The following is a 24500-nucleotide window of genomic DNA, read 5'->3' as shown; positions in this document are numbered from 1 at the left end:
ATTTTAAAAATATTGTTATATGAGGCAAAGTTCCGGTTCAAATGCGCACGATGTAGGATTTTTATAACTTTGGGTTCTCATCGCAGTTTTTTAATAAAATTTTAAACTTATTAAAAAAAACTAATAGCTAACACGTTTTATATGAATATTCGAAATAACTTATTAATTGAATTTCTTCATACTTGTATGTTCTAATAACCGGCCAGTTATTTTACTTGGGGCTTAACGTAAGCATAATAAATCCTTTCACCGCTATTAAGATTATCGCTCTTCAGTCTAAATTTATGCAAAATGGGTGTTGTTTTAATGATCAATCGACTAGAAACGTAATTAGAAAGCAAAGTCGAAACAGTTTCGTAATAAAACCGATTTATGGTGATTATTGATCGCGTTTTAAATATAAGTTGGATTAATTATTTCGAAGAGATTTAATATTAATTGTATTTAATATGTATTAGTTGTGTCTTTTATGTGTCGTATTATGAGACAATTTCCCGACAGTATATTTAACAAACGACCTCATTGTATTTAATAATAGGTTTAAGGCATAAACTCGCAGAGTTGGGCTCTCTTAAGAAGAAAAATACTTTAAATGGCAAACACATAGATAACTTTTAGAGCTTAATAATCACGAATAGCGAAAAATATCCTCTGAAAGTAACAACCCGCTGAAAAGCGATACATAATTCTTATGTGGGTATCTTAACAGTAAATTACATTTCACAGATGCGTAGTAAATAAAAGAGAATAATATGGTCCTTGCAAATTTTGGCAACATGTTTTATTTTTTGGCTAGCCGCTAGATGTATGCTATAGTTTTTTCATACGAGTGTGTCCAAATATTCATTCTCCTAATATATTCAAATATCTTTCAAGATAGAAGCACTAATATGAATTTAAATATTGAGATATTTACAAGTACTCATCGCTAGAGTTCTATCTATTGTTTGTCCCATCTCAACCCACTTCACTGGACATAAGAAAGGACGGACAGCACTTATGGGAATATTGTTTAGTTAGAAACCGCCTATTTATCACCTATTTATACATGTATAGAATTTATGTTCAAATATGTTGTTATTTAATGTATTCCACAAATACTGCCTACGTTTCTAACGAAAATATTTATTTAAAATGAATGGTACATTTAAATTATAAAATTTCTAGTGGAATGTTCAACTCCGTGTCAAATATAAGAGTTGTAAACAGTATTTATTCATTGTACATATATAAAACTTAATTTGTCACAATCGTCTTGTAACCTTTTTGATTACGTTTCATACGGTATTCCTTTTTATAAACCGACTTCAAGGAATAACAAATCGCATTAATGCTGCTATTATATAAATTAATGTTCTAAAACTAAGCAAAATTTACAGTACGTAAAATCTAGTCTGAAGACAGTTGATAAGCGCAAAGCTCTCAAAACTCTCGAGAAACCTCCTCCTGCAGCTTCTGTATTTCTATAAAAAGAGAACAAGAAAATCTCGAAAGCGTGGATTAGAAACCGACGATTAAAGTATCAGTTACGTGATACCGTAGTATTGGAAATCCCGGTTTGATCCCTGGCTATCCCGCGGGACGTCTGAGATAGAAACCATTTGCGATTTACAAGAGCTTAGCATCCTCGACTATTTTTCCGTTTTAACCAGCTTAGTTAGTGCTTTGTAAATACTGGAGATAGAATTAATTATTCAATTAGTCTTTATGAACAAGTACCTATACTTTTATGATAATTGCACTACATATCATGTAATATTTTAAATTTCAATGCACGCATTGCAATAATAAATTCGACAAATTGCGGTGAAAAATATCTTAAACACAAGCTTTTTAAGCTACATTTTTAACTAAAGTAAAACATTATTATAAGATTTCTTAACAACTTTGTCATCTTGAATAAACCTCTCAAAATACTAAAGTTATTCTTTTAGAAATTCTGCCCAAAACATTATTATTCCGACTGGAAATTATGGTACCTATACTACCTGCGATTAACAATTTCCATTATGTTAGATTACTCGTATCAGATAAATTTATTTTCAAACAAAGAAACGAGCTTTACAATCTTATATATAGCCTTGAATAAAATGATGCAGCTCAAATAAGATTTATCAGACAAAGCGAAGCTGGAAATAAAAGAAACAATAAATATTGTGTTGATGTTTGAAGTTCCGATGAAGCAGGAATACCATTCGTTCCAAGGAAAGCGCATCAATATAATAGGTTGAACTTTGACTGTTAATATTTTTGTTTGCAGTTTTTAAATTTAAGCAGACTGGGGATTCAACCGCGAGTATCTAAACAATTTAGGCCAAACAAAATTTACAGGATTTGAAATTGCATATACACATCCTCTGGTCCGCTGTTTTTGCCTGAAAGTGTATTCATCCATTTCAATAATTTTTCATTTGACTATTAGAAGAGTTTACTGTTGATAAAATCAAAATAATGTTCAAACTTAAATGCAGCGCATTGTTACATTATTATGAGACATAATTTCTAGATAAAAATAAAGCTGAACAGTTTGTTTGTTTAGTTTAATCTCAGGAACTACTGGTCCGATTTGAAAAATTCTTTCGGTGTTAGATAGCGATATATTTATCGAGGAAGGCTATAGGCTATATTATATAATTTCGTTAAGACCAATAATTTCGTTAAAACCGCGGGCATAGCTAGTTTTTGGATAAATGATGTAAACTTATTACGAGTACTCGTATAATTTTTAATATTTTCAAATTTCCTCTGTACCTTTACATTATTATTACCTACACTTATTTCTAACAAGATTCACGTACATAAAAAACTAAGAGGGTCTTATAATTCTCGTTGGACATTGAAAAAGGGTTATTCGTCTAACAGGTCATGGATGGCTTATTACCATTTCAACGTAAAGAATATTGATTTGATCGAATTGAGGTGATGTCCCTTATGGCATAAAGACAAATCGATTTTAGTTTGTACTTGCAATTTTATTTATAATCTAATTAATAGTTAATAATTAAGTTTCTGGTAAACTTTATGGAAGATATTATATCTTCCAACATTTGGAATAAATTGGACAATAAAGAATTCCGATACAATTAAAAGCTTATTTATTCATTATATTAAGCTTGTGATATCAGATATTCCTTATGTGTATCAAATAATAACATCCGGCACAATAAGAGAGACAAATAACGATACTATGAAGTAAACATAATATCTTAATATTGGACATATTCCAATACATTTTATGTAAACATTTCTTCCTATCAAAATGATTTATGTTACTCTCTGTTTGTCCCTTTAGAAACAACGAAATTAAAGAGATAACTCGTATGTAAAGATGAAAGAGGATCTAAATTTGCAAGACAATTTTAAATTACACGCTTCTACAGCCACTTACATTCGAACTAACTTCTCAGTGTCTAACTCTTCTAATAAATAGACCCTACATAGCGAGAATGTTCATTCGCATGCAATTATACGCGTTATAGTTGCTGTGGAACCTTTAATCGTCGGCTCGTGGGTGAACTTTACCTTTCCTGGATAATTACAGTACCTTTGACTTCGGTTACGCAATGTTCCAGCAATCAAATAACTTTTATAGGGCCGTTTCACGACACTAACTGGAGCGAGGTGGTTGTGACACAAGGCCGAGATTCCGGTTCTATTGATCAAGTATATATTGGTGAATTTTGAATTGCCACATGCATATGATCCACATGATGATGTGTAACAGTACGCTGTTATCACCGGCAGAGAAAGTTGGGAGCTGCATCTTATATTTTAGGAGAAAATATGTGAGGTGAAATCGATAAAATAACGTTTGTTATGGTATTAGTTTAATTTATTCATATTGAATAAAAAATACGATTTAATGTTGAGCTGGAGAGACATACAGATAAAATAACACCGGCGAAACTACCATTTACAACACGCATGATAATACTGTAACAAAAAAGGTTGAACCACGGCTCAAAACACTGCTAACCTTACAAATTACAATAATCAAAGCAATAAGTGGAAAATATTCAGGTTCAACGAGACTTCGATAAAATATAGAATATAAAGTATCAAAATATGTTCGTTTTCAATAGAATTTCTCCAACAATTCCTAAGAAGGTCGGGTTGAAACCTTGACACCTATACGTTGCCTATATGACAAAGCCGGGATGTTTGGTATTCTGTCTGTAACACCGCTTCACATAACGTGATATCGGTGTGTATTGTTGCATTACAATACGGCTAGTTGCAGTGCGAATAATAATACAAATTTACAGTTAGCCTGGAAAATTTTCCCTGGTTAATATTAGTTGGTATTTATTTTATATGTGACAACTATGGACTCTATAGTGCTTAGATAACGAGTCGACTAATTTTTAGTACCTACCTATTTAGCAACCCTTTCTCTATAAAATATTATAACTGAATACATTATGAAGCAGTAGGTATTAGCTGATTTTATGAGACAATTAATTTAGTTTCATAACCACCTTTTTTCGATTATTTAGCCAATAATCTTTCCTAAGTACATAACTATACTTTTAAAGTTGGTAAGGGTTTTATTTTTCGCGCTGATAAGTTGGAAAATATAAATTTTAGCAAGCGAAATCACAATAATTTTATATTTTATGTTTGTGTTCAGTTTTGCAAAGTAGTTGATAAGATTTCGCCCAATTTATGGTTTTTAAGTGCCTAAAAATTTACGTTTATTGTTTCTTTTTTACCGATTAACAATAAAATTATTAGTATATGTTGACACAAAGTTAAATGAAGAATGTTGTACTAATACATACTAGCTTTAACTTGTGTTTTTGTTCCTGTAAGAAAATTTAAAACGTTTCAAGTAATAGCCATTGCTAGATCTTCACGTAATTAAATCAATAAACAAGCTAATAATAAATGAACGTAAATACTTGCTTGAAATCATTTTATAATAGCACAGATTAAATATAGGACAGGTAAGAGACGAATAAGGCTTTATTACGAAATATCCTACTCTGTATGCATTGCTAGAGATGGTACGTGAGATGTGTGTAGGTCATGAGGGCATCGTTTAATGCACATAAGCACTTCGTACTTGTATGATAGATATTTGGATATTAAATCGTCTGTTTCCATTCAAATACGTAAAGTTTTGCATTGCTATGTTGTAAATATATAGTTTTTTACTAATATTCAAAGCTAAAGAATTTTTTTGTTCGAACGCGCTAATCGTAGAAAGTACTGGACCGATTAAAATATTGTTTGTAGTGTTAGATAGCCTATTTATTCAGGAAGGCTATATAATCACGATATGACCAATAGCAGCGGATCGATATTCTGCAGCTGGTATTGTCCCGAACAGATCTTCAGATAAGTTTGTTAGGAAAAAAAGGAAATAATTATGATAGAAAAGTCTCATAATAAAGATTGATATAGAGAGAATAACGTGATATTTTACTTATACATAAATATATATTTAATAAGGTGTAATTGGTATGAATTTATATTTCTTATATTAGAAGGGTCCAAAACACGTGTATAAAATAATCTCACGGAACACGAAAACAGGACAAAGTAAAATAATAAAATCCTATTCTATTCAAGCTTGATTCAGTTTTAGTTCAGCTAGCTTGTTAGTGGTTTACGTTATATTTTATACAAAATGGAATAATTTACACGATTCGTTGAGTCGAATTATATTGCATATCTACGAGTTAGGTATATACGATTATTATGTAAAATGTAAATTATGACTCCAATTGAAATCAAACATTCACATACATGACAATAAAACATTTCTATATATTGCGTAGGTATATGTATATAAGTAAGAGTATGTATACAGGGTGTCCCACTGTTGGTATACTAAGCCCAAAGGAGGTTATAGATTTGCATACGCTAAGTACGTGAAAAATACTTAAAAAAATTCCAGACGCATTTTTTTTTCAAGTAGATGAATTCTTAAAACTCTATGTGTACACCCATAACAAGCAACCCGCCCAACTTTGTCACCAGCACATGAGCTATCGTTTAATATTATGTTTTCATAGACAAAATGCTCACATTAGAGAAGCGGTATATGCCGGCTGCGCGAAGCTAGAGAAGAAAACATGGATTTTCAGGAAAAATTTAGCAAAAAATTTTTGACGTAATTTTGTTGTTTAAGTATTTTTTACGTGATCAGTGTATGCAAAACTACAAGTCTTTTCGCGCTTAGTATACCAATAGTGGGACACCCTGTATATGCAAAAAATATTTTTTAAATGATTTTTTTCTGTTGTATAAAAATAATTCAATTCAATCAAAAAATTATTGGCTATGGATAAATGATTCTTGTAAACAATTACCCAGAGATGTTAAACACCGATATATTCATAGAGCAGAGAGGGTTGCCATAAACCATATTATCCTCCTAGTGTACCTTCATAAAACCAGGATTAAATTACACTCGAGGCCAATCTAAGACATGTCCAGACTCCAGAGTACAATGTACATGCGAATATTATATCTAAAAGCTTTGCTTTTACGATCTTTTTAAATTAAGTATTTTTCCGCATTTTCAAGATAATCTGTGTAAATTTACCTAATATAAAAGTTAAATGTATGTCCGTTATGCCTAAATATTTCCTTCTATTCAACGTCTTAAAAACATGTTATAAATATACATTTAAATGCAAATACCATTATTTTAGTATAATACAATTAATATTTCACAAATAATTTGGAATTTCCATTTATTATTATATTATAAGCCGTATTCGGTTTATTATATTATAAGCTCCCACAACTCTGGCCATTCGTTCCAATTACTGTAATGAATGGTTTCAATATGGCGATACGATGCCGCAGAGATTTATTATTTATTGGTCAAATTATTGTAATAAAACTCTGTTGTATAATGTAAAGATTAATTAGTTCAACTTGTATGTTTTCAAGAGATTATTTGGTAACTATATCGTGCACGTGATTCTGTCTGCTTGGACTATAGGCTGGACCTGTTGCCCGATCGAAACTTCTTTAGGCGCGTTGAGAGTAAAATTTCAAGGTCGCGTCATGGCAATACCGTCACGTCATGGAGCAATGCGACGATTTTGGTATAGTGTATCTTGCCAAAGAAGTTTCACTTGTGTCACGTGTGCTCGGCACAAACGGTCTTGTTTTAAATTATGAGAAAAAGGCAACTCTATCAATGAACTCTATTTTTGTCTCTCTGGCATATGAATCAAGGAATTTTAATAAATTGTGCTGCCTTTTCATTTAGCATAAGTATACGTTTAGCATAATTTAATATAGATGGCTAATATCAATAATAATTAATAATATGTCAATGTGCAGTGTGCATAAATGTAGTCACGACAGGTAGAGGACGTCTATAGTAATATCATTTGTCACTGTTTGATTTTACTGAACACATGTTGTATTTAGTAATATTAAATCAATTATATTGCGTAATCAATTAAACTATTTGATGTAGTGTCATTATAGGAATTCACTATGAATATGATGTATGGACATTGTAGGAACTGTATCATGAGATTTGCGATTTATTTAATTATCGAAATGGCATTCTTGCAAGTAATAGGTTAAAACCAACACGATTATTTAACCATAAAGATGTTTTATTTTTATCCACCTTTAATGAGTACTTGTGAGTTTAAACAATCACAACCACGCACGAATGCTTGAAAAGCGACCAAAATAACTGTACGAACAAATTGTTAGCCGTACTTAAGCCACTACCTTTGGGTAATCTCAGTGAAGGGTTAGGCGTCTTTATTTGCGTTGTACATAAATCACAGGAATTTACTGTGCAAATTTAGTCTACGAATTTTAAATGTTACGTTTTAATGCAAAGGCAGGAATACTTCTTTCTTATAAATACCTTCATAACCAAGCATAACACTAACTTCGCAATTATTTTATCTCAATTAATCATTAATATTATAAACAATGATTTTGTAATTCAAAGATATAACGAATTAATAAATATGTTATAGGTACTATAAATTAATAAGAAAGTAAAACGTGGTATATATTTTCATCTGTAAACACGCTAAAGTTCGAATAATAAATTGATATATGATTAAATTTCAAAAGCTGTTCACGTAATATTACCATCATGTAGAGACATTTCTGAGGGATAATAATCAAGGCATATATAAGTAGAAAATAAATTTTTATTCTATTCTTTCATCAAAGTGCACGGCTAAATACATATTTTAATATTATGTACGCGAATCCCTACGTAGCCTAAAATAATTTTCCGTCATGTAATTTTCGTTGACATTAACCTGAAGCTAGATGAACATAATTTTCAAACAAATTGGCAAACAGTTTGGATATGTTATACTAAATAAGTTAAATATAACATTACAATGGTTTAATAATAAAGTTTGAGTACCTTTCATAAGCAGGTTTGTATATTACGAAAGTTTGTACGCTTTTTGAGTGAATTTGTTCGCAAATAGCTGAAAGATAAAGTTTGTTGTTATGTTAGCAGTTAGTTCATAGTTTAATGTTCGTTTTTACACTCATTACTCTTTAGTACATAAACTTTTGTGTCACGATCTTTTGTGAGAAATAGTCCAGCTTGTAAAAATAGAATCAACATAATATATAAGGCCATGAGTACAATTTAATTAAATAAATGGGATACCATCAAATTTGGCGTAGACACTGAATCTAGAACATTCTTATCACGTACGTATGCGCCCGTTGCGATTAATAAATAATACTTAAGAAATATAGCTATGTATAGTGTTTTATTCAAATCGTAAAACATATGATATGTAATATACAGGGTGTAATCGTTAAGTGTGCACAGGCGATTATTCCGTAACTATTGCAGATATCAAAAAACTTTATACTGACATCGAAAGCCCTTTACCTAATGAGAAAAATGACAACAATAACTTTTTAAAAATAAAACGGGAAATATCCAAAAATTTTACACCAAACACTCCCATATATTTAGTATGAGATATGACTACTATATCCTAAACATGTAATATGAAAAATTTTGGTTCTTTTTTTGAATTTGTGCTTAAATTACTTCGCAAATTTTAATAAAAATTCATTTAGAAACTGTAAACCGAGCTCGATGTTAAATACAATGGTATTCCAAAACGAGGACGTCACTTCGAACATTTGCTTTGAGCACAAAATGTATGGAAAATTATAAATAAATAAATAAATATTGTATAAATATTGTATAAATATTGTATAAATATTGTATAAATATTGTAAATATTGTATTGTAATAAATAAATATGTCCTTTATTTTTATGGTTGCCTGGAAGAGATTGCTTTTAAGCAATAAGGCCGCCTATTGTACACTTTCCACTTTTATGTATTCTCTTATTTCAAATTCCTGTTATATGTACAATAAAGTGTCATAAATAAATAAATAAATAAATATTATAGGACATTATCAATGTATGGGAGTGTTTAATGTAACTTTTTTGGATATTTCCCGTTTTATTTTTTAAAAGTTATTATAGTCATTTTACTCATTAGGTAAAGGGCTTTCGATATCAGTAGGTATAAAGTTTATTGATATCTGCAATAGTTACGGAATAATCGCCTGTGCACACTTAACGATTACACCCTGTATAGTCATATTTAAAACGTCTTATTTCATAATTATTTCTTTCGATTCAGAGATGACCTAATTAACGTATTGGGTCAATAGGGATCAAATTGGTAGTCGTCCAATGTGAGCCATAATAATGCTCGTTCATAATAAATAATTAATTCAATTATTATTGTCTGAAGCGACTAGTTTGATATATTAATATTGAATAGGTACATTTAATCATACTGTATTTTATTTAAAACAATCTTACTTGAAAAGATAAAACCATAAATTCGTCATTTTCGACTACATACACGATATTTCTTATGACTTATAGCTTATTTTTTCTACATTCTCATGAAATATCGGGTTTGATTCGTGGAAAATTCTTTTCAATACATGATAAATTAATCTTATTATAGTTATGGGAATTTAATAACGAATGTATGAGAATCCTCTGCGTAGGTGGCTCTCCGGAGACTACGCCTACTCACTGGTGATATATCGTAGTATATTATACGATTTATTTTGTATAATCATAATTAAAATATATTTACTTAATATAAGGACAATCGACCCACATGTTTTAGATATTGTGAGTGCAAACAGAACAACACTATACCTACAAATACAAATAAAAAATTCAGAAAATGAGCCCAGCTTTAAGCGGAGCCTTGTCGTCAGATAATTAATTCTTTACGGTCTTAATTACTATTAATGTTCTAATATTATGGATTATGGCCACTGAATATTAATCTCAAAAAATGTACGATTTAATTGAAATAAGTACCTAAAGGATCTCACTTAATTTAGGAGAAATTTCGATATTTTGTTAATTAAAACTGTAAATAGTATATTATTTGTACGCATCGTGTAGGTTTAAAAAATCGTAAGAATGTTGTTTTATTTAATAACCTATTGCTTGAGTGGATAAAGTGAATCACTATTGAAATAATAATCGAACTACTTTCTACTCTACATAATCAAGTCCAATTTTGTAACTGAAAGGCTAAATTCTTCCACGTTGACCATTCAGCATGTATTGAAAATTACACATTCGGTTCGTGAGGCTTTGTTCACTTCAATGGACATCCGAGAACGGTTTGAATTTCTGAATAACCTAGGCGTTGTGACTGGGATTTTAGTATAGCTATGTGGATACACGATTCAATAGAGATTTAACTTGGTAAGGTAAAATACACCTAAATAAAAGAAACACGACTATTGGTTAATTTGTAAAGTCAGTTTTGTCTTCACAAATGGGACTATGGGTTACTCCCGCATAATCTATACTATTCATATTATAAATCTGAAAAGTTTGTTTGTTTGAACGCGTTAATCTCGGGAACTACTGGTCCGATTTGAAAAATTCTTTCGGTATAGGTATATCATCTCGCTAAAACCAACAACAGGAGTGGGGCACTGCGGGTAAAACCGCGGAGAACAGCTAGTAGGTATGTAATATTCAAAATAATATTTTAAGGATTAATATAGTGAGTGTCAATTGGAACTGAACTATTTTATAAATAACTACCTGACTCGATAAACTTTGTTAAGATTTCATAAGATCACTAAGAGATAAAAATAAATCATTTTGTTTCAGACCAGTTTGACCAGTCAGATCAACCAACTTTATATTCAAAATTTCATAAAAATCGGAAAATTATAGCAACTAAGACTGTGACACGAGAATTTTATATACAAGTTTAAATAGTTATAATTGTTAAAACTATTCTCATTAGCACCGCTTATTCCATTAGTTAGAAGTGAAAAACAATTTCCCTAATTGACAGGACGTCAGCCATTTACGTTAGATTAATTAAAATTTATTTACATTAAAACTTTAAGGCGTAATGGAAAGTTTTGGGTAATATTTTACGGCGTTTATGTTTTACGTCACTCAATGTCACTGTTTTTTTTTATAATTATTTAGTTTTATAGAAGTTGATGAACTTAATTGTGTTCTATGTAAGGGATATTAAGTGTTATATTGTAGTAAAAATTCCGATAAAAAATAATTAATATATTTATTTACATACATATTTATATTACAAGACAATTGAATTACATTTGCTTGTAGTATAGATAATAATTACCATTATGAAAGTTTAACAAATAAATTAAGCTACGAACTATCATAAATTACTTTGAAACATGTAAAGTATTTATAATAAAAAATAGAGCTCTCCACAGATAAGTTTAAATGTACGCAATTTTTCCCCGTTAGTGTCATGGCGGGGAACGAGATCAATGTCAATTTCAGTATTCGCGAATCACACTTTATATCAATTTGTAGTTAATGTCCCATGACGCAGCTTAGTGTTTACAGAGATCTCAAAATGAACATGAATTTGTAAAAGAAATCTATTTATTTAGTTTGTACTTTCTAAAGTATATTAACGGGTAATATAATAATTATAGGCATCATATAGGTACATATAGAATATAAATTATTCTAATAACGTAATTGCCTTTTATTTTCAGGATTTAAATTCTTCGCTATTTACAAAAATATTGAACTTAAGGATGAGACGATAAATTCTTTAAAATAAATGAAAAGTTAAACGTCGCGTCGTAGTAATTACGACGTTCCATAAATGCGTAAATTGATTTTATCGCAGGTACAATACAAAACAAAAGAGTTAATAATTGTTATTCTTAACTTACCACCAACTTTTTATTTAACACTCAAAATTATTACTTATTAAGCAATTGGTGAAATAGTTACTTTCTATTAGTGAAGTTATAGAACCAGATTAATAAAAATTTGCTAGTACATATGTGATTGATATTCTTCACTATTGGCCATTTTAGATTAAGCTTCAATGAGATTAATTTGAAGACATGATGACAAGATGAGTTATAGAGATAAAAGGGATTCCATTGATGATAATGAAACTACATATACAGGGATATATTAATTCCTTATACTTGCAATGTGGCCCTTTGTGAAATAATACAGTTCCCGTTTGATTCATATCGGTAATGAAATGGAATTTTCTTTGGCTTCAAAGTGAGAGTAGATGAAGTAGTTTGGATAATGTAATGCGAATAATGTAGCGGTAGTACTTATGTATTAAATTACCAAATTCCCAACTTCAAACAACACGAATACCGTTGAAATAAATTCGGTATAAATATTTAGCGGTGAAAGCTTCACGTTAAAATTGATAATATAATTTATGAGAGACTTTAATTTATTACGTGCGTGATTAAAATTTACTCTATTTATGTGTTGGTTTAAGGTTTATAATATTTATTCAATATTGTAAAGGTACTATCGTAAAAGTAAATTGTTGTAAGAAAAATTAACCATTTTTGAATGTTTAAAATGTAATGTAGAGAAAACTAGCATATCACTCGTATGAACCTCACTTATTGTGTGATAGCCGTTCCCCATATAGATTGATAATATTATTTTCATTATTTATTTTATTTATTTATTTACTTTACAATGCATTGATAGTAATGATTTATAGTAACATATCACAATAAATATTATTATAGAAATAATTGATTCGTGATCTTACACTCGTAAGAGCCATGATATTCATATTTTTCTAAGTATCTGTTAAAATGTGCTTGTCTAACATTCAAAGTCAAAGATTTCCATAAATCAAAAGAGGTGACAGCGAAGGCATTACCATAACATTACATTTGTTCACCGTGAAGAGACACGTATTATGTCAGTACAGTGTCGATAGCATCTAAGCAACGTCTTATATAAGCGCAGTTGCATAAATACATGATGAAACCCTTACCACTACTTCTACAGAATCACCGTCGCCGTCAGCGCTCTCTTCGAGGATGTTTGTCAATAGCAAACTCGGTCGCATAGACACCCTCTTCCTCACAGTGGACCTCAGCCACAAGCCCGCACTTTCCTCCTTCACTTCGTCACTTATCGTCGCGAATTGCTCGTAAAAATTAATAACGCCACTCAATTCCCCGTCTACATCGACGATCTCTGGCGGCGCTTTATTAACAGAATTCCTATCCAACCGCCTGTACCCTTCACTTTCTGTATTATCTCTTGAAATATTCGCAGAATGCCCATTATTGTATTCGTACTCCAAATCGAACCCTCGGTCGTCGAAGAGGCTTTTGAATTTCGCCCAACAACCCGTTTTTTTCACTTCGTTATCCTCAATTACTCCATTTTGATTATTTGAATCGTTCTCCATTTTAAACAGCCTGTATTTGTTAGCAGTACATATTTTGAAAGCAAATATTCTAATCTCTGTTACAATATTGTTTCAAGGTTTAGTACGTCATATATTTAGATCGTTAATTAATTATTGTAATATCAAAGGAATCGTATTTTCACTGATTTATAGAGCGTGATAACGATGTCATTGCTAAGGAGTTGTTATTAAAATATGAGATATTTCAATAACTCAAATGAATCGATTATTTGAACCATAAAACCATTGTCACGTTTCCAAGTATAACATGTTCACAGCACTTTAATCTAAACCATTTAAATCACTATCACATTCACACCTGATTACTTGGGAAGTTTCTATTCCACTAAGACAATACAATAAGTAAATTTACGCATAGCTATTAAAGATAAGCGATGATAAGAAGCTGTTAATTTCAATTTATCGATTATTACGGCACTGATTACTGATAAATATTAAATTCAAGCTAATTTAATCGTGAAGTGTAAAGGACATTCAGTTGCGTTTTCCCTTGGTTAATTACTTATTTCCTAATCTATATTGTGATGTTATTTTATTTCATTCAAAATTTGATTTTTTTTTTCAAACTATGAGTCTTCAAGTAGATCTTGTTATTTCTACATATCTACAATTATACTATCTGAGACTTGCTTGTAGATTTTAAAGAGATTTTATCGTTATAAAATAATGTATTCGTTTTGATAATTAATAATTAAACGTCATCTACAAAAAAAACAATTATAATCTAATCATAATAACTCTGACGTATTCCTGTCATATGATAATATGATGACACACTACAATATATAGCAACTGCTACTTTACCTTTCATTATATTAAATTAAATATTGAAAGAGTTTACTGATAAACAAAACTGATTTTTTTATTATTATTTGCCGTAATTAAGATGGATACTGTAAGATATGTTAGAATGTGTTATTTGTTATTTTATAATTGTTATTTCTATTTGAACTTATAGTAATGGTCAAGATCTTAAAGGGCTTCTTCTTTTTACATTTCAGTTCATCATGGAGCCCAATTAAAGATTGATAATTTTAATGAACATACAAGAGTTAATTTCATTAAAAACAAAGTTTTGAAATCATTACCTAGGTACTACATAGGTACGATAATGAGTCATGGAAGATAATTCATTAGTTGTTGTACGTTGTTTGAATGCCAACATCGTGACACTTTCTAAATTATAATTGACTAGCTTTCCGCCCGCGGCTTCGCACGCTTCGTCTAAAACCTAATAAATTATGTATATGCAAAAACCTTCCTCTTGAACCACTCTGTCTATTCAAAAAAACGCATCGAAATCCGTTGAGATTTAAGCATACATAGGGACAGAGAAAGCGACTTTGTTTTATACTATGTAGTGACTAACGTCTAGATTCTGAGCTTTCAGATATGACTAGTCTTAAACCTATTACGCCTGTCTGTTCATACTGGACCCAGCAATTCTAATATTCATGTAACAATATAACTAGGTTTAAACGGACAGATAAGGTAATTATTTCGTTTGTATTATGTCGTTTGTTTTGTATTTATTTAAAATTGTATTTATATGAAACGATTGGAGAACAATTTACCACTACCTATAGAAGAGCGACGTCAATGTACTACTTGGCCACTCTGGCAGTACTTACTTCTTTCTATGTTGCTTGGAAGCAATCGTTTATTTTTAGCATTTTATTTTATTTCATTTTGGGTAGGTATAAGAGGTAGGACACGACCAACATTAAGGCCTGGCTGGGTAGCTTAAATCTCTTATGTACCTAGAATAATATATCTATACTATAATCGCGTACTGATACCCAGGCCACGGCGCTAGCGGATACCGCTGTTTGAATAGGCCTTTAATCTGATATACTATAATATAACGATCAATAAGTAATTAATCTCAGATCCAAAGTGAAATCAAAAGGCATGCACTTACGGCGACGTCCACTAGCGGCTCGTCCTCTGGCGTGAGGGCGAGGGAGGAGCGGCGGCCAGCGCGGGCTCCTGGGGACCCACTTGAACTACCTGCAAGTGAATATAGCTCTTATTACAATGGTATAAAGGGTATATTAGCAAACGAAGTTTCGAAATATGAGAATATTAGGATGAGATAAGTATATAAAATTGGAGATTGATTATTAACATATTGCACGCCTCATAAGCGAAGCGTTGAGGTGGGTACTACTGTCACTTCGCGCAAAACATCTGATTTTTCAAACTTAAAATGTCTTTATGTATCATACATTGCACTTGTAAGATAATACATACACACACATATTAAGAAAAAACACTATTTTTAACATTCATGATATTTTTGATGTCATTTTTGTTATTTAAACTAGTTAAAAAACAGTTTAAAAAAGTTCTGTCTTGGACGTCCGTGTGTCTGTATGTGCGGAGGATTTTCTTGTTAACACGATAGCGACCGAAATACTTTACTAATCGAGTCTTTTTTTTTCTCTTACGCTTGAGTATGCTCAGGAATAGAACCCTTTTATTTTTCAGGGTCTGATTCGATGTGGTTTAATTGTTATTAAATAAACAAAAATAATCTATACATATAATAAAATCGTAGGAAAGTCAAAACTGTACATTGAATATTTTTTTAAAAGAATACATAATCCATGATCTATAATCGATATAGAAGCCAAAAATATAGTTTTTAGAATTTTTGTCTGTTTGTCTGTTTGTCTGTTTGTCTGTATGTTTGACCGGGCTAATCTCGAAAAGTACTGCATAGATTTACTTCAAATTTTGCATGAATATTCCTAAGAGGTCGGGTGAGGATAGTTTAAACATATTATCATGATATCACCTTCGGGGGAGGAGCTGTGAGCCTTTATTTTTCTTACATATTCCGTGTACTACGACAGCGTACAATCTAAAGACTCATGATTAAATGTTGGTTTCGAGTAAGCCATGCTATTATCTAGATTTACAAAATAAAAACTATGTCATTTACGTAATTTGGGCAGAGAAACAGTTAAATGAATCTTAGCAGTATAAAGACAAATTTGAAACAGCGCCATCTATGAAGTGTTAGAAAAATCAAACACACGTTAACTATTGGAAATTAATAATCAAATGACGCATATATAAATGTTGTTTGACAATATCTAGATTGACACTATAAAAATTATGCCATTTAAGTAACTTGGGAAGAGAAACATAGTTTAAAGAATGTAAGTTGTATAATGTTAATTTTGTAACAGCGCCATCTATGAGATTTCGTAAAAATCAAATCAATTTAGATGTTAACACTACTAAGAGAATACACAGTTGGAAATTAATTTAAATATAATTATGTTATTTATTTAACTCTTTAGCCCATATCTTCCCTTCCCTATAAGGTATATTTCGTGTAAATAATAAATATACTACATTTTTTTAAAGTGAGGGTAGATGTTTATTATTTTAAGTAAAACTAGACACCATTATCTACAGTTAATCTAATATTGATTGCGTTCATTAGTTATGAAATAATAAAATGATGAATTCTTTTATTATTTTGAGGTGCATTGGGAACAGTAGTTTTTGATAAAATTTTATTTGTAAGTAGCTTTTTTTATAGATTTACAGTTAACTTTTGATTTTGTTATTTACGAAGACGATTTCTGCTGATATTTTTACAACACCACTTGAAAATTGATGATTTGATGGTAAAGATCAATCGCTTCGTCAATTTTTGACTGAAGTTAATGTCCAACGTCCAATGGTTCAATCATTGGAAGTATCTCGGGAAATTTTGGAGGATATTTTTCAGGAAGGAGAGGAGGGGCAGCCAACCACATATCAAACGACTACGTTTTAGTACCGAAAAAAATGTTATTCCAAATGAAACGTAAATTTTGCACTCACAACTGTACAAGTAATGTTTTTATTTTGACTTTGCGGTTATCTGATTATAATATTTATCGTTATGGCTATCGAGGTACCGACCGTACTGGGATCAGAGTACATGATACAGTTCATCATCCAGGATTGCTAAGAGCATTTTAACACTGAAAAAGATGTTTTCTTTGAATCGTAGTTGCTTCATTTATTTATTTTTAATCATTTTACATAATATGTTTTATATTTTATAAATATAATATCATTTTCATTATTTAAGTAGATAAAATAAATTATGTAACGGTTTTATAAGAAAACACAGTATATTTATTAGGCGACGGTGATTTCTTCCAGGCAAAAGATATTCATCAGCTCAATAAAATTGAATAGTATGTTGTTAGTTATTCTTTAGATTCACAATTGTAATAAGCATTTCCGCAAGCAAGCTGTATCGTAGTTTAGATATATATCATAGTTTTGACATATTAAAGTTCCAACAAAACCCTCAAATTTTTGAGCAGGGTTGAGCAAGATAATTTGAAAAATGGGCCGTGTTAAGTATTATAGAAAAGGTTAGTTTAAATTGAAAAATCAATTTATTTCCTGCGCGCTCGCCTGGTCTCGAACCCCGGACTTATCGATTCGAAGTCCGAGGTCTCACCACTGAGCCACCACTGCTTATCTGTATTATTATTGCTTGGTAATTAATATATTTTCATGTCGTATACCTAATTATAAACATAAGTTTGATGTGTAATTAGCTGGATTTATTTTTACACACTCACAGACTTATATTTTACTAGCTGTTGCCCGCGACTTCGTCCGCGATTAGGTCGTTTTTCGTCATTCGTCGTTTAAAAAAAAATGGTTGCCTGTAAAGTCGGTTTTACGGGCGAAGATTTTACGTGACAACGTCTTTTTCTCGATCATAGTTGAGTGGGAGAGAGACGCAAGGCATTCGGCGGGCCTCTCTCTCGTTCGGTGACTCATCGTAACGTTACCGAGCGTTACACTTTTTCATAAGTGACTCCCAGTCGCAACCTAATTTAAGACGTTGTCACGTCAAAATACGTGACACTTTATTTTTGAATGTTCTTAATTATTGTCTCTTATAAAATTTAACTACTTACATTAAAATTGAACACTCTGATAAGAAAATCTTAAAATCTGAAGAAAACATGAATGAATGTGATTTAAATTCTACATTACTTAGTATCAAAATATAATAATCTAAATTAAATGTACATTAACAGTTTGAGCACACCATTATAGAATATGTACTTAAGTATTAAATTACGTTAGTTAACATAGTAACTTTACTAAAAACACGATGACTTTCTTTCGAGCTCGGTACCACAAACTAAGCATGTTTGTGGTAAGTGGCCCGCGTGACGCGTCACTTGACCCCCCGCGAGTTCCCCTCCGTTGCTATGCGAAAATACATTCGTTGCTCTATTTTAGGAAAAATTTGTAATACTGTGGCCTGGGCGTTATAACACGTCCAGGGAGTTCCTGAGTGCCGATATCACCATCTTGAGGAAAAGCTTCTAATGTCGATTTAAAACTGCATACATACGAATTAACCTGTTCTAAAATTGTGAAATGAGTTCAGTTTTAAATTTGAGAAATATTGATTTCTTGTATTCCACTATTCGTTGTAGTCGAATACAAAATATAGGGTAAAAGTGGGATAGATGCCGCACCGGGATAGATGCCTCATTTTCAAAAAACCTCACTTCCCAGAGTCGTGACTACGAATTAATGATTTAAATAGGAGCTCCTATCACCCCGCACCTCGGGTACGCATGAGCTGTTGTTTGGTGAAGACGTGTTTCGCTAGTGCGTGTTGTAATATCCGCGGCGAACTTCACGAACACGTTAAAATTTAAAAAGGTTGATATTTGCCTTTGCATAAATTTATAAGCATTAATAAATTTCACTATATTTCTTATTATGTCTATACACTGGTTCATTAATTACAAATCTAAGTGAAAATAGTGGCTCTTTTGTTTTTATTTAATAAAAAAAATACTGGGGCAGCTATCCTTATCAAAAAGTATAGTTGCCCCTTTTTTTTCGAGGGATAGATGCCCTTAGGGGCTCTAAGGGCATCTATCCCTCAATACATATTATGTATATGTTATTATCGATAATCACAGGTACCGTTTATATTTTTACCTGATTGCGCCAGAGGTTTTCTCTATGTTAACCGATTTTACTCGTTTAATTTGCTTTTTTTAGGGTTCCGTAGCCAAAATGGCAAAAACGGAACCCTTATAGTTTCGTCATGTCCGTCTGTCCGTCTGTCCGTCTGTCCGTCTGTCACAGCCGATTTACTCGGAAACTATAAGTACTACAGTGATGAAATTTGATGGGAATATGTGTTGTATGAACCGCTACAAAAATATGACACTAAATAGTAAAAAAAAGAATTGGGGGTGGGGCCCCCCATACATGTAACTGAGGGATGAAATTTTTTTTTTCGATGTACATACCCGTGTGGGGTATCAATGGAAAGGTCTTTTAAAATGATATAAAGTTTTCTAAAAAACATTTTTCTTAAAGTGAACGGTTTTTGAGATATCAGCTCTCAAAGTCGTAAAAAGTATGTCCCCCCCCCTCTATTTTTATAACTACGGGGTATAAAATTCTAAAAAAAATAGAGGTGATGCATGCTAATTAACTCTTTCAACGATTTTTGGTTTGATCAAAGTATCTCTTATAGTTTTTGAGATAGGTTGATTTAACTGTAATTTATTATATTTGCTGCTACGGAACCCTTTGTGCGCGAGCCCGACTCGCACTTGGCCGGTTTTTTGTTATGTATACTTACTTATTAATGATCTGCCCTTATACTGATTGTAGGAGAACCACACCACGAAAATACAAAAGAAAAGAAGGAGTGCGAGCGCAAGTATATTCTTGGACAACAGAACAACTATGTTAACATGACATTTGCTGGTTTATCATATAAATTTTATTAGATTTCGCGTTTATAGAGTATGTAAGGCATCTATCCCACTCTGCAGGCATCTATCCTCAAAAAAGGTGTTTTTACAAAAATGTTTATTACACATTATCTATAAATGATAGGATAAAAAATATATATAGTAATTCAAAACAGATAATTAACCTAGCTATATTCATACAAAGTGTTCGTATAAGATTCATGTTTTTAAAATTATGAGGCTATTTCAAAAAGTGGGGCATCTATCCCACTTTTTCCCTATTTAAACAAACTTAGGTTGGCCTACAGGCAAAAGGGATCCTATCAAATGGTAAACTTGACCTTGTATCTTAAAAGTAAGCATGAACGGACCTTCTGATAATTATTGAGCACCAAAGGATCATTTGAAACGCGCTACTATAAGAGCGAATATTGTCTAATAAGTAATAACAGTTTACATTGCACAGTATGTTCCTCTAAAAGTAGTGATTTCAAAGGTTCCGGTGTATCTTCAAATGAAAGCCGACTCCTTACTACACTTTAAAGCATTACAAAAAGAACATACTACGTTAATATCGCCTTTACAGAAGATGATCTGTAATCAATTGTGAGGTTATAAGCAAACCCACTTTTATATATTTTGTCAGACCACACCACCGAATTCGTAGATTGTTTACCTCAAGTCATTAAGACTATGACGAAATCTGTCTGCAGTAAGACGGGCCTCTCGCTATCGCTCGTCCGTTTCCAGAGACCGAATAGTTTCAATTCTTAATCTTTCATTAAACAAACTTATTAATCGTTCTTGTCTCATATAATTGTAATATTCGCGTCCCTACTCTAGTCATTGCTTATACTCATGTTCATCTTCAAGAGATCGAATAATATTATGATGCACCCTATCATTTGTCAAACGGTCTTCATATTTTGTAAAGTTTCAGATTCTCGAGATAAAATATGACTGTCGTGATCAGTAGTGAGACGTAATTCCCTCTCAGTGAGGGTTTCGGTCTCACGGGATAGTACAATATGCCGTTTGCGATCAGCTGTGAGACGTCATACCCTCTCAGTGAAGGTTTCGGTCTCACGGGATAGTAGGGGAGACCGAGTTTGGTTGTCTCACGGGTTGGTTGTCACAGCGGTCTTAACACAAAACTGAACTATCGAATAAGTCTGTTGAACAGCGTGGCAAGAGCGATACAGTGACAACGCTGTCCCCACTTCGCGTCAGACCGCCCCGATCTGCCGTGAGGGCCTCACACGTGTTTATTGTTTTCGCACAGATTTTTTATGATATGAGGACCGAATATGCTCCTCATAACATCACTTTTTGTGAACGAAACGACAGCGCGGTTTAATTTAATGCCAACACCATTAGAAAAAAGGATTATTATTAATTGTGAAAAAATATCATGATTTACACTATTAACACTCTTTTAACATAAAATATAAGTCTGTGAGTGTGTAAAAATAAATCCAGCTAATTACACATCAAACTTATGTTTATAATTAGGTATACGACATGAAAATATATTAATTACCAAGCAATAATAATACAGATAAGCAGTGGTGGCTCAGTGGTGAGACCTCGGACTTCGAATCGATAAGTCCGGGGTTCGAGACCAGGCGAGCGCGCAGGAAATAAATTGATTTTTCAATTTAAACTAACCTTTTCTATAATACTTAACACGGCCCATTTTTCAAATTATCTTGCTCAACCCTGCTCAAAAATTTGAGGGTTTTGTTGGAACTTTAATATGTCAAAACTATGATATATATCTAAACTACGATACAGCTTGCTTGCGGAAATGCTTATTACAATTGTGAATCTAAAGAATAACTAACAACATACTATTCAATTTTATTGAGCTGATGAATATCTTTTGCCTGGAAGAAATCACCGTCGCCTAATAAATATACTGTGTTTTCTTATAAAACCGTTACATAATTTATTTTATCTACTTAAATAATGAAAATGATATTATATTTATAAAATATAAAACATATTATGTAAAATGATTAAAAATAAATAAATGAAGCAACTACGATTCAAAGAAAACATCTTTTTCAGTGTTAAAATGCTCTTAGCAATCCTGGATGATGAACTGTATCATGTACTCTGATCCCAGTACGGTCGGTACCTCGATAGCCATAACGATAAATATTATAATCAGATAACCGCAAAGTCAAAATAAAAACATTACTTGTACAGTTGTGAGTGCAAAATTTACGTTTCATTTGGAATAACATTTTTTTCGGTACTAAAACGTAGTCGTTTGATATGTGGTTGGCTGCCCCTCCTCTCCTTCCTGAAAAATATCCTCCAAAATTTCCCGAGATACTTCCAATGATTGAACCATTGGACGTTGGACATTAACTTCAGTCAAAAATTGACGAAGCGATTGATCTTTACCATCAAATCATCAATTTTCAAGTGGTGTTGTAAAAATATCAGCAGAAATCGTCTTCGTAAATAACAAAATCAAAAGTTAACTGTAAATCTATAAAAAAAGCTACTTACAAATAAAATTTTATCAAAAACTACTGTTCCCAATGCACCTCAAAATAATAAAAGAATTCATCATTTTATTATTTCATAACTAATGAACGCAATCAATATTAGATTAACTGTAGATAATGGTGTCTAGTTTTACTTAAAATAATAAACATCTACCCTCACTTTAAAAAAATGTAGTATATTTATTATTTACACGAAATATACCTTATAGGGAAGGGAAGATATGGGCTAAAGAGTTAAATAAATAACATAATTATATTTAAATTAATTTCCAACTGTGTATTCTCTTAGTAGTGTTAACATCTAAATTGATTTGATTTTTACGAAATCTCATAGATGGCGCTGTTACAAAATTAACATTATACAACTTACATTCTTTAAACTATGTTTCTCTTCCCAAGTTACTTAAATGGCATAATTTTTATAGTGTCAATCTAGATATTGTCAAACAACATTTATATATGCGTCATTTGATTATTAATTTCCAATAGTTAACGTGTGTTTGATTTTTCTAACACTTCATAGATGGCGCTGTTTCAAATTTGTCTTTATACTGCTAAGATTCATTTAACTGTTTCTCTGCCCAAATTACGTAAATGACATAGTTTTTATTTTGTAAATCTAGATAATAGCATGGCTTACTCGAAACCAACATTTAATCATGAGTCTTTAGATTGTACGCTGTCGTAGTACACGGAATATGTAAGAAAAATAAAGGCTCACAGCTCCTCCCCCGAAGGTGATATCATGATAATATGTTTAAACTATCCTCACCCGACCTCTTAGGAATATTCATGCAAAATTTGAAGTAAATCTATGCAGTACTTTTCGAGATTAGCCCGGTCAAACATACAGACAAACAGACAAACAGACAAAAATTCTAAAAACTATATTTTTGGCTTCTATATCGATTATAGATCATGGATTATGTATTCTTTTAAAAAAATATTCAATGTACAGTTTTGACTTTCCTACGATTTTATTATATGTATAGATGTTAAAAGAGTGTTAATAGTGTAAATCATGATATTTTTTCACAATTAATAATAATCCTTTTTTCTAATGGTGTTGGCATTAAATTAAACCGCGCTGTCGTTTCGTTCACAAAAAGTGATGTTATGAGGAGCATATTCGGTCCTCATATCATAAAAAATCTGTGCGAAAACAATAAACACGTGTGAGGCCCTCACGGCAGATCGGGGCGGTCTGACGCGAAGTGGGGACAGCGTTGTCACTGTATCGCTCTTGCCACGCTGTTCAACAGACTTATTCGATAGTTCAGTTTTGTGTTAAGACCGCTGTGACAACCAACCCGTGAGACAACCAAACCCGGTCTCCCCTACTATCCCGTGAGACCGAAACCTTCACTGAGAGGGTATGACGTCTCACAGCTGATCGCAAACGGCATATTGTACTATCCCGTGAGACCGAAACCCTCACTGAGAGGGAATTACGTCTCACTACTGATCA

At 31.8% G+C, this 24500-nt stretch overlaps 1 protein-coding gene across 1 annotated transcript in view; it reads right to left on the bottom strand.

The window, feature by feature from the left end:
- The window catches only part of Pde8 (phosphodiesterase 8), a 169324-nt gene that overhangs the window by 41959 nt on the left and 102865 nt on the right, over positions 1 to 24500 (bottom strand). The window contains exon 3 of the mRNA XM_090110727.1: positions 15671 to 15759. Within this exon, the coding sequence (XP_089966853.1) occupies positions 15671 to 15759 (89 nt within the window). The remainder of the gene's footprint in view (positions 1 to 15670; positions 15760 to 24500) is intronic.

The sequence above is a fragment of the Colias eurytheme genome, chromosome 16, assembly GCF_061535395.1.
Source record: "Colias eurytheme isolate Ceu_HAF_F1 chromosome 16, ilColEury1 Martin Lab GWU primary, whole genome shotgun sequence".
Taxonomy (NCBI): Eukaryota; Metazoa; Arthropoda; class Insecta; order Lepidoptera; family Pieridae; genus Colias; species Colias eurytheme.
Note: the sequence above shows the minus strand (reverse complement) of the source record. Positions and strands in the feature narration are given on the sequence as shown.